This window comes from Calypte anna, chromosome 20 (assembly GCF_003957555.1).
Source record: "Calypte anna isolate BGI_N300 chromosome 20, bCalAnn1_v1.p, whole genome shotgun sequence".
In the NCBI taxonomy this organism is placed as follows: domain Eukaryota; kingdom Metazoa; phylum Chordata; class Aves; order Apodiformes; family Trochilidae; genus Calypte; species Calypte anna.
Window position 1 is genome coordinate 2,639,076 of NC_044265.1, and position 20,663 is coordinate 2,659,738.

The following is a 20,663-nucleotide window of genomic DNA, read 5'->3' on the forward strand; positions in this document are numbered from 1 at the left end:
CTTTTAGTACTCAAATCCTTGGCATTTTCCCTCAGTGCTATAGTGGTGCTGAATCAACTGAGAGCTGCTGGGCTCCTAAAGGTAAACTCAGCCACAGCATCCCCTGCACTGCCCCTGATGTGCTCCCCAAAGCCATATGGAAAAAAGGTGAATAGTTACACTTAGCCAAAATCCAATTTCTGCTTGTGCTTTATCTTCTCTAAGGGTCATTTCATTAAAGTAGGACAGGTTTCCTGAGAAATGTATTTTACTTATTATGTTACTTCTCCCTCAAGAGCAGACATCTGTTTGGGACATAATTTTTATGGTGGAAGAACTGAAGTGATCACGAGATCAGAGCAGCATCAAATTTATTCCAGAGATGGGACTTTTGTTGAAATATCTTTTAAGTATAAAGCAAACAGAAGCATTCACATGAATAGTTCATCTGTCACTCACAAGGGCAAGCTCTATTGTGGGAGTCCCATATTTAATCCTCTCACAGCAATTTTTTCCTTTAATCCTGTTCACAATCAGGATTTTTATCTAAACGCCTGAAAACTGTCAAGAATGGTGGTTGCTATTATCAGCTCAGCTCCTGACTTCCCTGTCAATAAGCTGGCAATGAGTTCAGACTGAATGGCAGTTCTTTAAAATGAGGAGTTCTCTGCAAACAGTGCTGTGCATCAAGGGGGATCAGTACTGGTCATTTAAAGTGATGCACATCAACAGGAGTCTTCTATACCAGAGATCACATTTACTGAAGATGCCAAATAACTGTTGATCAGCCCCTGTTCCAGGCAGAGGGGATGGTGCTAAAATACAGCACAGTCCTGGAAAAAGGTTGCAGGAGACCAGAAACAGGCTGAGCTCTGCCTCTGAAGGCTCCATCCTCCTTCCTTGACACAGGTTCTTCAAGCCTGACTGCAGCTCTGAGCTGCTGCCACTGAACTGCTGGGATTTGTTGCGAAGCTGGGATGTCCTCCTGGCTGGGCACAAGATCTGGTGAGTTATCTGCTGGGTAAAACACTGAACCTGCCACAGAGAATTTCCAATCTTACTTTCAGAAACCATATGGTTAAGAAGTAAAAGGAAGAACTGTTGATCTTGGCAGGATTAGCTAATGGTACTGAGAGTAATTCAGACATCAGAGTCAGTGTGAGTCACAAGACACTAAAATAAGATACAGAAGTCTTTCTCATGTACTCAACACAGAGCAGTTGGGTTGTACCCCAATAAAAATTACAACTGGCAGTGATGTCTGTAAGATAACAAGCACTGATCATCAATTCAATGCCTATTTTGCAAGATTCCAGTCCTGGCTAAAGAGAAGTCCTCAGGAATTCTGAAATTTAATTGGGATTAAGAAATAAACAGACATGTCCACTCATATGAACATAAACACTCACACACTGGCAGCAGCACAGATTTCTTTCCCTTTTAAAATAAATGGTCTTAAAAGGCCATTCCAATCAATGCAAAAATCCTTCTTCTCCCTGCTAACCTTGGGACTGCCTCTTAGAGCACCAGAGAGCTGTTAATTTAATAAATCTGGAGGCAAAACCAAGGTCCCCTTTTTGGTGTCATTGCCATTACAAACCTACAAACACTGTTCCTCTCTTATCACTTCAACATCAAAGGATCTTGCTTTGATTTCTTTTGTCTTCGTTCATGAGAAAAAATGAAAAAAAAATATTATCTTGGCTGTTTTTTTTCAGTGCATGTTTTTTGTCCTGGAAAGGATTGCATTAGTGAAATTGGTGTGTAAATGCATCCTTTGTTTCACTTGAGACTGTGCTGTACAGAGCTAATAATAGCATCACTATTTCAAACAGCATGAGGGCAATGATAAAGTTCTCTGTAACACTTATTCTGTACATAAGATTTATTATTTCAGTATTTTAAGACATGACATAGATCACATGATGCTTAATTGCAGTAGAAGCATCCTCACAAAATCAGGGTAGGCAGCTGATCCACCCAGTAATTTCCAAATTTCATGTATAGGACTGACCATGCAATGAGATAATTTAATGTCAGAGACTACCCTAATGCCTGCATGGAGTCTGTGCCTACCTACTGGGAACCAGATGCTTGGAAGATGGCAAAACAACAACAAAAAGACTATAAACTGAGCTCAGTGTGCATACAGTTAATAATCATGCAGGCTTCTAACACAATTTGAGCACTCACTGAATACTAAAATGCCAAGAAACTGGATCAGGAGGGAAAAGCCCTACTAGTGGGGTTTTTTATTTCTCTGGTCACAAGTGCACAGAGCTCATGCTATGCCTTCCCTCCACAGCAGGGACAGTCCATGGAGCTGTAAATGGCTTTACTTCAGCAGTAAATGGCTTTTTTTTACCTAGCTGGGACGTGGGGCTCTTCACTGAATGCTACAGGTTCCAACCCTGCTGATGCTCAGAGGAGGGAATAGCAATATTTTACATTTTAAAATTACAACTTCACTTACAGCTAACAACATACTCTGGTTAACAGATTTTGAAACAGGGCAGAGGATTAAGTGCACTGCTGTGCACTCTTTCCTATGGCATGCAGCCATAATAGAAGTTTTCTGAACATTCAAAATGTTTATTTTTGCTTTGATGAAAAACCAGCAGGGTCTTCCAGAAAATGAACTCTGCTCAAGAACTTATTTTAGTGCTATTGATTAAATTTAAAAATTAAAGTCTAAATTTGCCTGCATAATATAATCTCTACCATACCCATTTCCATCTTTTTTTGCTGATACCTAGCCTAAGTTTCCTTGTTTTTTCTGTTTTTCCCTGTTTTTTCTGTGCCTTCTCTTTGCAATGCCTCCTGATTTTAGTACCTTTCATATGTGTGTTTGCCAAGCCCAATCCCTCCTTCCTCCCTTTCTCAGAAAGATAACATAAAAAGAGCTTCTCTTCTCTCTTTATTTTCAGTCTCCTTGCCCTGTTAGCTGAATTACTTCATTACATCCATTTTGGTGCATTCTGAAAATAAAAGCCATGTTATTGAAGGAGCTTCCCCAGTCATTCAGATAATACTAACAATTATTATAGAGATGGTTCATTTGTAGAACTAATGAAGGTTCTCATTTAAAAAGCTCCACAAAGATGTTAATGAATATTCAAGATACCTCTAAATTAACCACTTCATTTGTAATCCAGATACTGGATTGTGGCTCTTTTTAAAAAATGCCTTATGAAACTTGTATATGAATACCTGTTTCTTGTTTTATGCACCAGCTGGGGGTCTAAAGAACAAAGCCCTAGAAAGTTCTTTTTTCTTCTTCTCCAAAGCAGTACCTGAAATCTTAGTTGCAATCCGTGTTGTGATGGGTGGCCCAAAGCCCTTGACTGTGCTGGCTTTGATGGTGAATGAATACGTTGTCCCTGGGTATAATCCTACAAAGAGGTGATGTGTTTCATTCCTTAGCTTGAAGACTTTCCCTCTTTGGCTGGAGAGGTCAGCACTGGGATCCAGAGACCCAACGGCCTTGTATGTAATCTGCAAATGAAGAACAAGGAGAGTAAGGTGATAAGGGGCCCTCTGCACCTGGGCTGTCTCTGCTCCTCTCTTTTGCCATCTCTTGAGACTTGACATAGAAAATGCAAGGACAGATATTATTTCAGTGTCTCTAGTGAGCAGTTCTCTATTTGGATCCTGGCAAACATGACCATTTTTCCAAAGCTTTACTTACAAAAAAAACTCATTTCTTTTCTCTGCTAAAACCTCAGCATGGGTGGATTAACAACAAAAGATACAAAAAACCTGCTTTTTATTCCCAAGGGTCAGAACCTCTGTGGCCAAACCAGAGCACACAACACGAATGGCAGAATTTTCATGAGAATTTCCCATGCAATCCTTCACAGCATATGAAAACTTTTGCTGCAGACACAGATACATTTCCTATCCAGCACTTTTTCTTTCTGGCAAATGATTTTCTCAAAAGGCCACTGAAAGCAATGGGATCTTTTACTGATGGCAACGGTTTTGGAAGAGAAACCATTCTCTTGCTAAAGAGAATATGTCAGAATGAAATGTTGAATTGAAATGTAAGTTTTAATAAAACAATTATCAAATCTTGAGACAAAAGATTCTCTTCTCCTTTCTCTGAGGTTGTAAGCCAGCTTCTGATATAATTTCCCTCCCTCTGGTTTAACCTCAGTTTGCAGGTTTACACGTGGTACCGTGCCTGGATTTCACCTGAGAGAATAAGTCAGGAGGGTTGCAGACTTGGAGAGCTGGTCCTGACTACACCTGGTGCTGATGCTGACACAGTGTAGGCTGAAAACACACCTTTGGAATTCTGCTCAAGCTTCATTATGTTTAACCATGGCAACCCTGTTGATATACAGACACTTGCAAGTAAAACTCATGACTTATTTAGCAGCCAATTCCTTGCCTGCCTTCCAAATTCAATCCAAAGGCAGCTCAATTTCAGCTGAGCTGTCAATATAATATAACGTGCTCCAGTGGTCTCCTAACCTTTCCTGATATCAGGGATCCTCTCTTATTTGTAAGGAAACACTATGAATAAATCAATGTATGTTAATACACAAAGTCTTCTATTTTTTATGAAGGACTCCATAAGAATCTAATTCCCAGCTTTGCTGAAAGAGCTTTTGAAAATTTTTAAGTCGTTTGCTTTATGACAGGGGGAAAATATTGCACTTTGAGGAGAAAAAAAAAATAGACAATGTTTGAAAATAAGGATTTTAGTGGTAACAGGATAAACAAGAGACAGTCTGATGTGACTGACACGAGAGAAGGGTGTGAGTGGTGAATCCTATTATTTGGACAAAAAAGAACAACTTAGACAGAGCTGACACCCAAGACAGGGCATAATAACAAAGAAGGGCCATGAGTAACACGAGACCCATAGAGCAGCAAGAAACTACAAAAGCAGATCTTGAAGGAACTATAATCATACAGCTTGCAGGTGATTTTATGGAAAGCTTACTAATTTTTCCATGGTTTACAGCCTGGTTTTACATTTTTATTACTTGCCAGAAACCTGAAAAAAAGAGGTTGTAGCACAAGTCTTAATAAATAATTTTTTTAGACTAACAGTAGAGAGGAGAAATCTTTACACTCACTCCTTTTCCTCAGGTAAGGTGAGGACCATGCAATGCAGGATGGCATGGGACAATATTTTGACAGTTCTCACTACATCTTAGTGCTTCAAGGCAAGTGAATTTGTATAAAAATATCACTGGAGTTAGAGTGAGCCCCAAAGACCTTAAATTGAGACATGCCCCAGTCAATGCCCTAGGCAAATCCCTAAAGAAGAGTGTTTGGTAGGAATGACCTGGAGAAATCTAAATGCTGCATTTGCAAAGGAGGTGCTCGAGCAATAGCAATTCTATAAAATTCCCAAGGGGAAGTAGCAAAAAAAGAAAGAAAGAAAAAAAAAAAAACTGCTGGGCCATTGGAAACCACATTCAGAGGTTGTAGCCAGGATGAAATCAGTGGTATTTATGGCCAGGCACATTATACAGAACGCTGTATATATGTGGAAGATGCATTTGTTCTTGATCTCCATATAAATAAAAGTACTCAGCTACTTTTACCACTTCTAAAGTCACTGTAAAAAGAGTTATTTTCCTTCATTAAAAAAACTATCCCTTAGAGCAAAGAGAGCTAAAAAAGCTTTTAGTAGGGAAAAAAGGTCCCTATTTAAATTAAAAACAAGAAACCAGTCTTTTTTTTTTTTTTTTTTTTTTGATAGCAAAGACTACTATTTCCAGGTGGCCTTAAATCAACTTGGATTAATTCAGAAGAAGCAGGAAACGAGAAAACTAGACTTGAGGGAGGGTAAAGTCCTCAACTTGAGATTGTAGTGTGGTTCAGCTTTCAGAGAGACTGCTCACTCAAATCAGACTTCAGTATTTTCTAAAACTTTTTTTTTTTTTTAAAGATACATAAACTACAGTAAAAAGAGATGGATGGCATAACTCTCTATCCCAAAATTTATAAGTTTTGTTAAAACAGGTGATGTGTGGATATTGTTAGGAAGTTGCCCTCATCCTCATTAGAAACTGGCTGGAGGGCCGGGCCCAGAGAGTGGTGCTGAACGGGGCTGCATCAAAATGGCGGCCGGTCACTAGTGGTGTCTCCCAGGGATCAGTATTGGGCCCAGCTCTGTTCAATATCTTTAAAGATGATTTAGATGAGGGGATTGAGTCCATCATCAGCAAATTTGCAGATGACACCAAGCTATGGTGAACTGTTGATCAGCTGAAAGGCAGGAGGGCTCTGCAGAGGGACCTGGACAGACTGGAGAGTTGGGATGATCCCAAGGGGATGAGGTTCAACATTCCAAGTGCCGGGTCCTGCACTTTGGCCACAACAACCCCGTGGGGGGAGCTCCAGGCTGGGGACAGAGTGGCAGAAAGGGACCTGGGAGTCTGGATTGGCAGAAGCTGAACATGAGCCAGCAGTGTGCCCAGGTGGCCAAGAAGGCCAATGGCATCCTGGGCTGGCTCAGGAACAGCGTGGCCAGCAGGTCCAGGGAAGGGATTCTGCCCCTGTGCTCAGCCCTGGTGAGGCCACACCTCGAGTCCTGTGTCCAGTTCTGGGCCCCTCAGCTCAGGAAGGAGATTGAGGTGCTGGAGCAGGTCCAGAGAAGAGCAAGGAGGCTGTGAAGGGATCCAGCACAAGTCCTGTGAGGAAGGGCTGAGGGAACTGGGGGTGTTGAGGCTGGAGAAGAGGAGGCTCAGGGGAGACCTCATCACTCTCTCCAACTCCCTGAAAGGAGGTTGGAGCCAGGGGGGGGTTGGGCTCTTTTCCCAGGCAACTCTCAGCAAGACAAGAGGGCAGGGTCTCAAGTTGTGCCAGGGGAGGTTTAGGTTGGAGATTAGAAAGAATTTCTTTATGGAGAGGGTGATCAGCCATTGGAATGGGCTGCCCAGGGAAGTAGTGGATTCTCCGTGTCTGGAGATATTTCAAAAGAGACTGGATGTGGCACTCAGTGCCATGGGCTGGGAACTGCCCACTGGGTAGTGGATCAAGGGTTGGACTTGATGATCTCAGAGGTCCCTTCCAACCCAGCCAATTCTATGATCCTATGATCCCCCAAGCACAACATTTAACTCTGATAAATGAGCATGCAACACAAACCAGGCAAACAGCAGGACAAGGCTGTGGTCCAGTTTCGTCCAGTCCATAAGCAGAAATATTTAAGGGGCAGATGCAGCTGGTTACCAGCTTATTGCTCCCATCAGATTTACTCTTGAGTTTTTTCTCTGCTTTCCACCTGTAAAGCTCTGAATGAAACCAGCAAAGTTTGGCAAGACCCAAGCAGGGGAGCCTGCAGGCTGTGCCCACTTCTGCTGATGGCTGTCAGCATGGCCATGACGAGCTGGTGTTCTCCATGTCTTCATTTTCCCATTTATAAAATAAGGGCTATTACACTCCTCTACACACATAGTTTTCTGATTGAGGGATTCTATGGATTTCAGTAATTTTTGAGCTCTGATGGTTAAACAGCAAAACCACAGGTGAGACATGAAAACAGAACCCTCTGTAAAAGAAGGCAAACTGTCTGCTAGCTCAGAGAGACAAAAAAAAAAAAAATAAATTTTCTATTCCAAGTGAGATAGATTCTGACTTTTAGATATTAGTACTACCCCAAAGTGTGGATTAACACCCAAGAGCTCTGTTTCAATCATCTCTGTATCTCCCAGCACAGTTAAAGCTTCAGCTCCATTTTCTCCTGCCAGCAGCACCTGGGTCCCCTGGCTCACACCCACCCTGCTCCAGCCATGGGCTCCCCATCCACCTCAGCAATGTTTCCCTGAGCCAGGATCATCTCTGTGTACAGAAGTTTTTGGTATTTCCCCACTGGAATGTCTGAAAAGTTCTACACAATACGTGTCTGTGTGTTTGAGTGTCTCTGTGTCAGAGCAGTTCACAAAAAGAAAAGACACTGTCATACATCACTTGCATGTTGGGTTCCTGTAAGACAGGAAGAAGTCAGGACTATTCTCCTTAACTGATTTGAACTGAAAGTTCTCCAGCAAAAGAAATTTTAGGGAATCAGACGCTGAAACTTTCAAGAAGAAAATGGAAATTTCCAACTCTGGAGTAGTTTCTAAGTGCACAAGAAACAAGTGGAGAAGAAATACAGAACTCTCCCAGAGCAAGAAGGACGTTGAAAAACCCCACCTGCTCTTCTCGTTGGTATGCTGAGAGTGTATCTTCATTTCTTGTTCCAAGTGTCAAACCATTTCATCACAAAACAAACAAAAGATTCTAATCTAGAAAATAAGATGACTCAACCACTAGAAAGCAGCTGTTCTAAATTATTTTAAAATCATCTATTTTAATGACAAGCCACGTCATATAACACTTCTGAATGCTGTAAAAAAGAAACAATAACAAATTCAAATGTTTAAAAACCTACTAAGAAAGCAAACAAGAAAATACTCAAAAATATATTCAAGATTTTCACTCTGAAAATACTGAAAATGTTTGTTTTTATCTCAATGCAGAATAAATGTAAATACAAAGATGAGGCAATTTCCTACACAACTGAAACTCAGTGTTCCTTTAACCAGCTCCTGCACAGCAGGCACCTGTCATCAGTTGCTCTTCCTTTGGAAGCTGGAATGGTTGTCCAGAGTTTGTGTATGTAAAGTAGAGTTTATACATTGGCTCTCAGGCAGCTTGACAGTTCCCTCAAAAAAACTGAGGCCAACAGTGCTATGGTTCTAAGCACAGCAAACACAGGTGCAGGCTAAAATACAGCAAACCCAATAAATATATGTTAATAAATTTTAAATCTTCCTTGGAACTACCTTGACTGAGTTAATGAAATGATTCTTAAGGTGAAGTAAAAATAGCAGTAAATTTGAATTAAGCAGGAAGTCATTAGTCAGATGGCACAGGAACTCAGGAGGATAAAGAATAGCCACATTGCCACCAGAATAGGAGGGATGAAACACTGAGGACAGGAATGCTTTACTCAGGAGATACACATAGGATTCAAATTCCTGGTACATTGTGCAAAACTTGGCTATGAGTCCTAATTCTTTATAAGCTGTAAAACACGTCAACAGGACAAGTTCAAGTTTGTAGGAAACTACAAAACAAGGCTTTATATATTTAGAGTCCAAGTGATCAGTGATATAGCACTGCTGTGACAGAACATGGAGAATAAAATAAAAATAGATCAGTGGAAGAGATAGGATAGAAAGTTCACTCCTTAATATTTAAGCAGACATCCAATCTACATCACTGAACTCTCTGTCCCTGTTAACCAGGAGCATCCCCTCTTCTTCCACCTCTCCTCTCTTTTTAACTCATTTTAAAAGTTCAGAGCATTAACTCCTTGAAATCACTGAGCAAAAACTACACTAAAAACCACAAAGAAGAAGATGTAATAGTGCGAGCATAAGCACAGCTCTTCTCTCCTTCACACAGCCCAATTTAACACAATTTTCTAGGGAAACGTGAATGGTTTGCTAACTGTCATCATCTGTGACTCTAAAAATTCTATTCCAACTTATAAAACTTTCATCATGAAAGGAAAGACCAGTACCACAGCAGAGGTTTTAACTAAATTAGGAAGCACAAAGCTATTTCCCACTGCAAATATTCCTTCAGGTGAGAAAAACTAAAGTAATAAGAGAAAATAATAATAATGAAAACACCTTCACCCCTTGTGGATTTTCCCATGTCCCACAGGTATGTAGGTCACTGTGTCCACACAAGCAAAAGGAGGCTGTGATACTGGAATACACTACTATACAGCTTCATCAGGCATAGCTTGGATGTGTCTGCTCAGTCTGAGTATCAGCCATGGACCAGAGCATGAAACTCCACAAAAATTTCCCAAGCTGCTCAAGAAGCTGAATTCACACTCAGTGATTTGCCCCTAATCCCAGAAGTTGCCCTGGATCCAGTGAGCAGGAGCACCCTGAATCACTGCCCCATACTTAGCAAATTCAGACAGCAACAAAAGTTTGGTAGATTTTATTCCATCTTTGCATGGTGGAGAAATGGAAACCTTAGTCATGAGCTTTGTTAAATAAAAATAGCAGTAAGTTTAGTGAAGAACTGGAGGTTAAAAAAACCTAAACTGCTGAAAAAACAGCACATATTTAAAATGTGGTAATTAAAGAGTGAAACAGACCATCTAGTGATGTGATAAATTACCCTCCAGGCTTAGATATTCCATTGCAAGGATGTATTATGTCATGATCACGAGGCCCCCAGCTTAATACAAGAACAAATTGTGATAAAGATCTCATCACTTCATTGTAATGGTCCTTCTCACCCTCCACTACTAGAATCCTCTGGGAACCCTAGATGGCTGTTCAGATTCTCTTTAATCCTCTTAGATAAATAAATTAACGAGAAAGAATAGGCTGCTCAAATGATGGCTGATGTATCCGTTTAGCCTTCCCATGCATTTGATACATCTGAGTAAGCTTTCACACTGACAAATAACTGAGCTGTCAGGATTTCATGTGTTCATAACCTTAAAACTGAGGGCAGCAAACTCTAATGTCTCAGGATTGAGAGCTTGCCAGTCAAGGCAAAAAAATATGCTCATATGTTTCCTTCCACAGCAATTGATCCCAGTATACATGCCATTTTATCTTATATCTTTTGTCATAGAGAATTAAATCAAGCACAGCGAGTGGAATTTTCCTCTCTCCAACCATATTCACCATCAAACATTAGGACTTTCAGCTTTCCCTCTGATTTTAGAAATTGCAGCCCGTTTGAATGCAAATGGTAAGTACTGCTATTAAATCAAACACTACTTTGTAGATACATTATGCAACCTTATATCTATTTTCCATTTTACTGACAGCCTGCATAGCAGTTTGAGGAAGGCATTTGAAACCAATAAATCCATTATCCCCAACATTCCCACCAGTGTTTTATGTCCCTCTCTTTATAAAAACACCCCATCCTGCCTCTCCATACCCCTCACACAATACCCAGAACTCAGCCTCTAGGGATATTTTGGAGCTGACAGGTAACCACATTATACATATTGGGTTTTTTTCCTCCTTTTCACTCAGCAATGTCTCAGGACTGAAACAGCCTCTTGCCATGGACAACGAAGGGGCTGGAACCAGGGAGATCACACGGCCACGATGTGTGACTGTGCCAGGGTCAGAAGCTGGGGCTGCAGGGACCCTCTGACCATTGTTTCTCACTTTACTGAGCCAGAAGAAAAGGAAGCTTTTTCCTGACTCATTGCTGGGTTTTGCCTTCACTCCTGTCTTCTGAAACAAGACTTAGAAGAATTTTTTCTCTCCCTTGGTTCTCATCATATCACTCTGCACGCAGGGGCATGAGGGGGGTGGTCTGCCTGCAGAAGGGGCACTGGGAATAAGGATCCCTGGTGGCTGTCACAGGTGTCACCTCCTCTGGTGCTGCTCAGCAAGCAGATGACAAGGGGGGCAGCCTGCCCACCAGACCAGAACAGCCCCAGAGCTGCAGTCACATCCCACACCAGGGCTGGGAGAGGAGCCCACAGCCAGGCCTGCCACCAAAACCACTGAAATGGGAAAAAATAAAGTTCCTGGCATCCCAGAAAATGAAATCTGCAGATCAGTCACAGCTTTATTGGCTTCCTTTTTTAAAAGGGCCCTCATCTTGAAAACCTCTTCACTGGAGAGTGTTTGCTATTAGAGCAGCCTTCCAGTACCCAAAAAGGCTCCAGAAAAGCTGGGGAGGAACCTTATATAAGGTCCTGTAGCCATAGGATAAAGTTGAACGGCTTTAAACTGGAAGAGGTGGGATTTAGGTGAGACATTAGGAAGAAATTCACTGTGAGGGTGCTGAGCCCCTGGCCCATGTTGCCCAGAGAAGCTGTGGCTGCCCCATCCCTGGCAGTGTTCCAGCCCAGGTTGGATGGGGCTTGGAGCACCCTGGGCTGGTGGGAGGTGTCCCTGCCCATGGCAGGGGGGTTGGAACTAGGTGATCTTTAAGATCTCTTGCAACACAAACCATTCTATGATTCCCCAGCTACATAATCCTCTCAAATTAGGATGCCCTTTATTTAACCAGAAGACAACCAGGCAGGCTCAGGGGTGAACAAGCTGACTTTCTGGTGCTTATGTCCTATTTAGTGTAGCATGAGAGCAGCTCAGAGCCCAGCACTGGTGCATTCACACCCTACCACAAAGCAGAACATCTCCTTCACTGCCAGGCTCTGGTTCTGTCTGCCAAGCACCTCCAGACCATAGAGAACAGAACTTCTCTCTGGGCTTTCCTATGCCACTTGCTTCCATCTCAGAACAGGGTCAACACAAACCTTCAAGAATGGATGAGAAAGAAGTTTGTTACAGGCAAAGAGTGATTTTCCAAAGCTGGAAATAATTATGGAACTCCTGAGAGTGCTGAGATAAAGGAGTCAGGTATCAGTGGAGAGCCCTGGATGTGTCCAAAGAAGCATCACTGTCAGCTGAAACCCAACAGCAAAGAGCAGTCACATTCTTTGGGACAGAGCCCACACTTCTGTTATACAGATTTGTCTGCAGAAAGCTTTGCCTTCTGTTATTAATTTTACATTTAATCTTGGCAAAACTGCAGTTTCAGCAGACTATTTAAGATCTTCCCTTTTTCTTTCCAAAGGTGAACCATAATTGTTGTTTCGGATAATTTTAAGTAATTTATTCCTCCTGCTATAGAGATACTGCTCCAGCTTCTCAGCCACACGTAAACTGGCACAGTCCCCACCTCAGTTCACAACATCCTCCACCTGCTAACACTTGTCACTTCCATTTCTGAGGCTGATCCCAAGCAGTGTGTAACCCATAAACATCCAGGACCCTGGGTTTGGGCTGTACACAATTTCAAGTTCCAAGCTGGAAGTGTCAGAGGCGAAGGACTCAGATCCGTGTTTTACATCTCAGCATGAAAATATTTTGGATAACTCACCTCCAACTTCACATTCCAGCACAAGTCTCACTTGGATGTGAAAAGTAAAACAAGAACATAAGGAATCTTCTTTTCCATGTGTATTATCAGAGGTGTTTGTTTTCTTGGAGGCAAAGGAGAGAGGCCCAATCCCTGTGTGTTGCCCCTCCACCTGGTGTGTGCTGGGCTTTTCTAAGGACTGTATTGCCCCTGGCTGCTTGAAGTGAGCTCTCCCAGTACAATCAAACCAACCTGATATCTATGGGCAATGCAACAAAATAAATCTTCCTAGATGTAGACTGAGGAGAGCAGAAGTTCCATGTTCTGCTTCCACCCCAACCTGCCCTGACCACACGCCGAGGTGGAGACACACGTGGGGAGCAACCCTTTCAATTTCTATCATAAAACAAAACTCAAACATTCACTTCTTTCATCAACTTACTGAAACAGGTTCTCACATGGGAAGCAGAGAAGTTGCCTAAGCAGCTAATTCAGATCAGGTAACCCCAGCTTCCACAAAATGAGCAGCTCTGCAGTGGACAGATGACAACTAACATAGGAGAAAAAAATTGCAATGGTCTGGTCAGATCACAGCTTGAACCCCACACCAGGCCATGTGGGAAAGCTTTCAAAAGCCTTGATACTCATAAGGAACAAATATTATAAGAAGCCTGGACACACACCTGAATACACAGCAGTAAGATATTCCCACCAGGGAGGAGAATTTCTACTCCACACCAACTGGAAACACCTCAGCCCAGCAAACCACCTGAAGACCCATTTAGATCCCTTTACTGCTAAGAGAATTTTAAGTGCATGTCTAACATGCTCATCTCAAAAGCAGAGGATAATGAATCAAGTCCAGAGCTCTGTTCTTACCCTAAGACAAACTGTGAGAACTCACAAAAAAATTAAAAATACATCTTCAATGAAAGTATCACAGAGCACTACAGATGAGAACTCGTTTGTTAATCAGCTCTGACACAATCCAGAAACCAAACATTTGGCCTTTCCTCTTCACACGTGCATCCCTAAACCAAACCTTACTTTCATTTGCTGATTTTTCTGGTCCTCCTTTTTTTTCCCCAAATCTGTCAGTTTTCAGACCCACTGAAAAGACCTCAAACACCAGAGACTGATGGATAAAATGCAGAAGAGTTGTCATGCTCTGCTAATCATCAAATAATCTGATTGCCTGTATTTCACAGGGCTCCTCATAGGCTGAGTTTGCCACAGCCTGCCAGAAAGGCAGAATGCATTACAATGGAAGGCACAACTCTTTTTTTGGCATTGTGTGTTAAAACAACTTTGACTGCAGTTTTTACAGCTGTCTCTCTCATGCCATGCTCTCAAGTTGTCCCACTTTTAAATCTTTCTCCCCAGAAAGATTTAAAAGCAGCTGTACGGAGTAAGCAAAGGATGGAAATAAACTATGCAATTTCCAGACCCATTTTTCTATTTTTTAAATTAATACCTCCACCCTTCCTGTCTAGCATAATTCCCCAAAATACAAGCTGGCCAGCTGCACAGATTTTGATAACTGCTGCAAGTCCAATTCAGCCTTTCAAAAGAGAAGGGAAGACAACCCAGCTCCCCCATTAATGCACACCTGCCATAAATAAGAGGGCCAGAAGTTCTTCTCAAAGCCAGTGTAAAAGCCTTGTTTTTAATGTTCCAAGTAATAGCAAATAAATTCACCTTAACTGCTTCAGCCAGCAAAAAAGCCAAGTTTCTTCTGCAATATTCTAGCAGAAAAATGGTTAGTTTTGAAGCAAGGTAACAGACTGAAGAAAACAAATTTTTATATGCAAAACATTGGCCTGGAATTTAGTGGTTAAGACCCTGTCTTGCACATTAGTATTTATAGCAAGAGGGAACATGTTTTCCTGAGTTGCTTTGCTAAGGTAGACAAAGTTGAAGTTCTCATGAATATTATTACCTAGCTCTTCATGTAGCTGTAATCTGAAGAGTTCATCTGCTGGCCTGATCTTGCTATAACAGCATGATAAAAAGACAAAGACCCATCTCCTAGTTATGGAAATATAGTAAGGGAGGATGGGCCCTGGTAGGGTTGGTACCACAGCAGGATGATGCTGGAAATACATCCTCTCCCCTTGATGCAAAGTCTGAAATGGAGGGAGGACCCAAACCAGGAACACCTCTGAGTTGAGTAGTTCATGATCCCCATGCCAGGGAGAGTGTTAGGAAGCTCTGCAGCTTCAGGAACAAAAAGTAACATCACTGGGGCTGAGGCATCTGTCCTCACCTGGCTGGGATGTGACCCCACAGCTGCAAGATGTGGATGTGAAGCAGCCAGGAGAGCTCCAGCATGGGTGGGCTGACCAGGCAGGTCCACAGAATCATCCTGGAGAGGGGACAGGGACATGCCACCTGCTGCCATGGCAGCATAAATCCTGTCTCCCAGTACTGCAGAAGGTGACCCTGTGGGTTAAACAGCCCACCACTCCTCAGTCCCAGAAATCTTTTCTGACAATCTTTCTACATTTCAACTCTATACATCTCGGATCACCTAAACCTTAAAGGATTTGTCCTCTGTTTTGATGTGAAAAAGTTATTCAATTCCCCTAAAGCCACAAACTCCTAATCATCACACAACATCCTCTTTCTCCCCACCCCTGCTGGAAAGTTCATGCTCCCTTTGTCACTCAGGGGCATATATGACTTTACACTCTGATTTTGCTTTCCACCCTAATCAAGACATTTCATCAGAAAGAACGAATCCTGTGCCTGATATATCAAGGCCTTTAAAGAGACTTCACAGTGTTTACACCCAGAGGGCTTTCATTTGTGCACAGACTGTTTACGACTTCTGCTGAATAAAGTCACTGTTACTGGTTTCCTCTTGAATAAATCCTGGGCCTGATTTCCTAATGTCCTGGGGAGAGTCCAAAGTCAGGAAAGAGCTGGAAATCCTCCATCACCTTGGAAAAACAACATTCCTTGTTCCTTAGGACACAACTGCTTTATAGCAAATAACTGGGATACAGCTTTTGTAGATACATTAGTTACTATATGAATAAAAACCTCTTATTATTGCAGAAGAGGTCATTTCCAATCAGGCTTGCTGCAATAAGTTTTCTGGGTCATTCACCTGAGCTGTATTTTCACAAAAGCCAGAGGCTGTAAAATGTATGGCATAGAAAGCAAGTTAAAATTCCTACTATAAAATACCATTAAAACATTTCAATTGTTTTTTAAAGCGACTTCCCACACAAAGGTATCTCAGCTATCCATTAGCTGAAAGCGAGATACGTCTCATTGAGCAACTAAATACTCTTTGCAGAGAGCAAAAAAACAGTCAGTAGCCTAAATGGAGAAAATACATTCAAAAGTCCAAAGCTGAAGCAATGTTTCTTCCCAGCTCCTCCTAGTGCTGCAGTAGCACTGGGGACATCACTCACCCTGTGCCCAGGACACTGGGAAGAACTGGCCAGATAGGCTTGCTCAGAGGATAAGGCCCAGACATCAAGTGCTCACTAAAAAAAAATTGTGGAAAAAAATTGTCCCATGACCCCTCCTTCTCTACATGATGTTCTGTTTGCAACTGCTTTCCCTGGGCAGGAACTTTTCTGCACAAGATAATCAACAGAAAAATCATCACACAACGCCCCAATACTTCTCTTTTCCCCCTAGACATCACCCTGGTTCTCCTGAGAGCTGTTTTCTCACTCACCCATTCCCAGGGAACCAACCCAAGAGCCTGGGTGTACTCTGAAGCTTGGTGTAATCTCCATTCCTGGCTCTTCCTGGTGACAGGAAGAAACTTGAGCAGAGTGAATGCCAAAGCTGTTTGCTTTCACAGACACTGAAATCTTGCTTTCTTCAAACCTAACTGCTAAGCAAAAGAGAGGGATGGGTGTTCAACCAGGCAAGTCTGGGAAATTCATCAGTAAAGGCACCTGAAGAAGAGGCCGATTCATTTTGTTTGCAAAAAGGACAAACTAAAGCCAGCTTTAGACCCTTCTCTCCATGTTTTTATTCAATTTGAGAACACAAGGGCATTCACTCAAACACTGACCAGCACAGAAATAACCAGATTATGTGCACTACAGTATATTTTACATTGTAAGGGTTTCTTTTTACTCCTCTGTATTACTTTGTTTTCTAAAGGCACATTGAGGATACCACATGAAAAGTGAACTGTTAAGACCTCTAGGTACCTCTCTTCTATTTCTATGGTCCTGTAATCAACTTCCAGTTCACACAAAACCAACTTCTATTGCTTTTTTAAAATATTTTGTAAAACTCCTGCTGAACTTGCTGAACTCCAGTACATATGCAGAGGGACCTGGACAGACTGGAGAGTTGGGCTGATTCCAACGGGATGAGGTTTAACACGGCCAAGTGCCGGGTCCTGCACTTTGGCCACAACAACCCCATGCAGCGCTACAGGCGGGGGACAGAGTGGTTGGAGAGCAGCCAGGCAGAAAAGGACCTGGGAGTCTGGATCGACAAGAAGCTGAACATGAGCCAGCAGTGTGCCCAGGTGGCCAAGAAAGCCAATGGCATCCTGGCCTGTATCCGGAACAGCATTGCCAGCAGGTCCAAGGAAGTGATTCTGCCCCTGTACTCAGCCCTCGTGAGGCCACACCTTGAGTACTGTGTCCAGTTCTGGGCCCCCCAGTTCAGGAAGGATATCGAGGTTCTGGAGCAGGTCCAAAGAAGGGCAACCAGGCTGGTGAAGGGACTCGAGCATAGACCCTACGAGGAGAGGCTGAGAGAACTGGGGTTGTTCAGCCTAAAGAAGAGGCGGCTCAGGGGAGACCTCATCACTCTCTACAACTCCCTGAAAGGAGGGTGTAGCCAGGTGGGGGTTGGGCTCTTTTACCAAACAACTTTCAACAAGACAAGAGGGCATGGACTTAAGTTGTGCCAGGGGAAGTTTAGGTTAGATATTAGAAAGAATTTCTTTACGGAAAGAGTGATCAGGCATTGGAATGGGCTGCCCACTGAAGTGGTGGATTCTCCGTCCCTGGAGATATTTAAAAAAAGACTGGATGTGGCACTGAGTGCCATGGTCTAGCAACCGCAACGGTGGTTCAAGGGTTGGACTCGATGATCTCTGAGGTCCCTTCCAACCCAGCCAATTCTATGATTCTATGATATGCCTACTTTTGAGTACCAGAAAAGAAACTACAGTGAAAAAAAGCCACACTTTTGTTGCCTTTTTTAATGGTCTGCTAGAGTTTTCTTTTACTTCATCTGTAGGAATATAGTCACCCAGAAATTGCAATCACTGGATAACCCATTAGATTGGATCAATCTCCTTCTCTTTATTCTAGGCACTAGCAGTGATATTCTGAGCAGTCTTCACTCCACCCCTGTGTTTCATCACCACATTTCTCTTGATGCTCCAAAGATTCTTTGGATTGGTTTAGGTTCCATTAAAAGGCATCCTAGTTAAGAGAGCCTCACAAGAAAAAATTTAAATTGTCTAATTTGTTGTTCCAGTTCCCCCTTTAGGATAATCCAGCTCTGCTGCTTCTCTGCCTTTCACTAATGAGCTGTAAAATCAGCACCAAGCTTTCAGCTGAGTCTGACTGGCTCTATCCCTGCTTCCTCCATCCCTTTCACCTCGAGTACTGTGTCCAGTTCTGGGCCCCCCAGTTCAGGAAGGATATCGAGGTCCTGGAGCAGGTCCAAAGGAGGGCAACCAGGCTGGTGAAGGGACTCGAGCACAGACCCTATGAGGAGAGGCTGAGAGAGCTGGGGCTGTTCAGCCTGAAGAAGAGGAGGCTCAGGGGAGACCTCATTGCTGTCTACAACTCCCTGAAAGGAGGTTGTAATCGGGTGGACGTTGGTCTCTTTTGCCAGACGACTTTCAACAAGACAAGAGGGCAGGGTCTTAAGTTGTGCCAGGGGAAGTTTAGGTTAGATATTAGAAAGAATTTCTTTATGGAGAGGGTGATCAGGCATTGGAATGGGCTGCCCAGGGAAGTAGTGGATTATTATAGAGATGTTTAAAAAGAGACTGGATGTGGCACTCAGTGCCATGGTCTAGCAACCGCAATGGTGGTAAAAGGGTTGGACTCGATGATCTCTGAGGTCCCTTCCAACCCAGCCAATTCTATGATTCTATGATTAATAAATAAGCCAAATCTCTACAAAAACTGAACATCAGCACTTTGGTTCCCCCTGCTAGATCCCTCCACCTTGGCAAGGACCTTTCCTGCTCTCCATGAGCACCAGTGAGAATGTGCCTTAGGTCTGTCCTATTTGGTGCAGTTGTCTCCCTCCCCTTCTCACCCACAAAACCTGAAATATTTTGCAGGGGCAGAGATGGAAGAAATCAACTTGGCTTCTTGCTGGTGCTGTCACATAGTGCCAGGAAAAGCCATGTCACCAACACCACTGCTGTGTCCCTGGCTGGACAGGGAGCTGGAGGGGGTGACAGAGCAGCAGCACCTCACTGAGCAACCAGAGGAAGCCTGGAGGTTTTCACTTCTGATGGTGAGGAGGTAAATGAGGTTAATTGCCACAGATGGAGACTTAAAACTTGGCATGCTGGAAATCCGAGAATAAAAGTAAACTTGAAAGGCTCAGGCACTTTTCAAAATGTACTTCATTAGGTTTCAATTATACAGGGAGATTAGAGGTCTGTGATAACAAGAAACAGTATTTGCTCTGATGAAGATGAAAATATTTTCGCCCTCTTTACAGCTTTTCTTTCAGCACTCTCTCCCACACTGTCCCATATTTTCAAACACTCCAACCCTCAGCCATGCCTCCCACGCTGCAAGATAACTGCAGAAGGGCAAGGGGAGCAAGAAACCCCTCAGGCTCTGAATCCAACCTTTTGCAACATCAGGCAAGTACGTAAAGAGGCTTAGTCACAGTGATTCATACAGCAGATTGCTCTAATTCCACCCTCTCCTCCATCCATCCATCCATCCAGAGTACACTTTCCACATCCTAACATCTTGTTTTATTTCTCTCTCTGGATGCCTGGCACTCTGCAGGCTATTATAGAATTAACTACAAAAAAAAAAAAAAAAAAAAAAAAAAAAAAAAAAAAAAAAGCCAGCCAGGATAGCAGTGTTTGCACACACAGGAAAAAATAAAAAATCAGGGGCAGGAAGTAGTCCAGAGATTTCTAGAACTGAAAAATAAGTAGAGTATGTACATGTTCCTGTAGGAGTCACAAAAAAAAAGGCTTCAAAAATCTAAATGACAACATCAGACAAGGTATGGCTGTTTGTGGTCAAGTTTCAGTTGCTGTAACCCCAACAAAAAAGCTCTTTATTAATGTAGGCCTGTATTTTCTGGTAGTCTCAAGTGATTAATGGCTTCAGCCCCAAAGCTTATAGTGGTTCAGCCTCAAAAAAGCATAAAAATAATTGTTTGTTATTGGACCTATCAAACCCGTGAACACTATTTTGTGCCAGGTTCTTCTAGCCCAATTTCAAGATTTTCCAGACCACTTATGTGAGTCCTCCAAACCAAGCATGAGGCAAAAGGTCTGAAAAGAGAATTACAGAAACATTATGTTTAGTCATACATAAAGGGTAAGGAAAACACCTTCAGGTGGCTGCTGCCTAAACTTAACCAGAAATAAAAAAAAAAAGAAGGAAAAAGATCCTAACACTGGAATTTTGAGCTTGCTACAAAATGTAATTTAAATAGACTTTTCAGCTGTTCCTGGACTTACTGGAATATTAGTGCCTTTTACCAACAAGCATTCAGACTCTGAATAGCAATAATGAGAATATAAATTTGAATGTGGCTCAGCCCAGGCTCCTAAGTATAAAACGTGAGTAGGAGAGCATCAAAATGTGGCAAAATTGGAGTGT

General features: G+C 42.6%; 1 protein-coding gene across 1 annotated transcript in view; it reads right to left on the reverse strand.

Moving 5' to 3' along the window:
* The window catches only part of PTPRT (protein tyrosine phosphatase receptor type T), a 327,684-nt gene that overhangs the window by 114,468 nt on the left and 192,553 nt on the right, over positions 1-20,663 (reverse strand). The window contains exon 10 of the mRNA XM_030463338.1: positions 3,273-3,474. Coding sequence (XP_030319198.1) covers positions 3,273-3,474 — 202 coding nt within the window. The remainder of the gene's footprint in view (positions 1-3,272; positions 3,475-20,663) is intronic.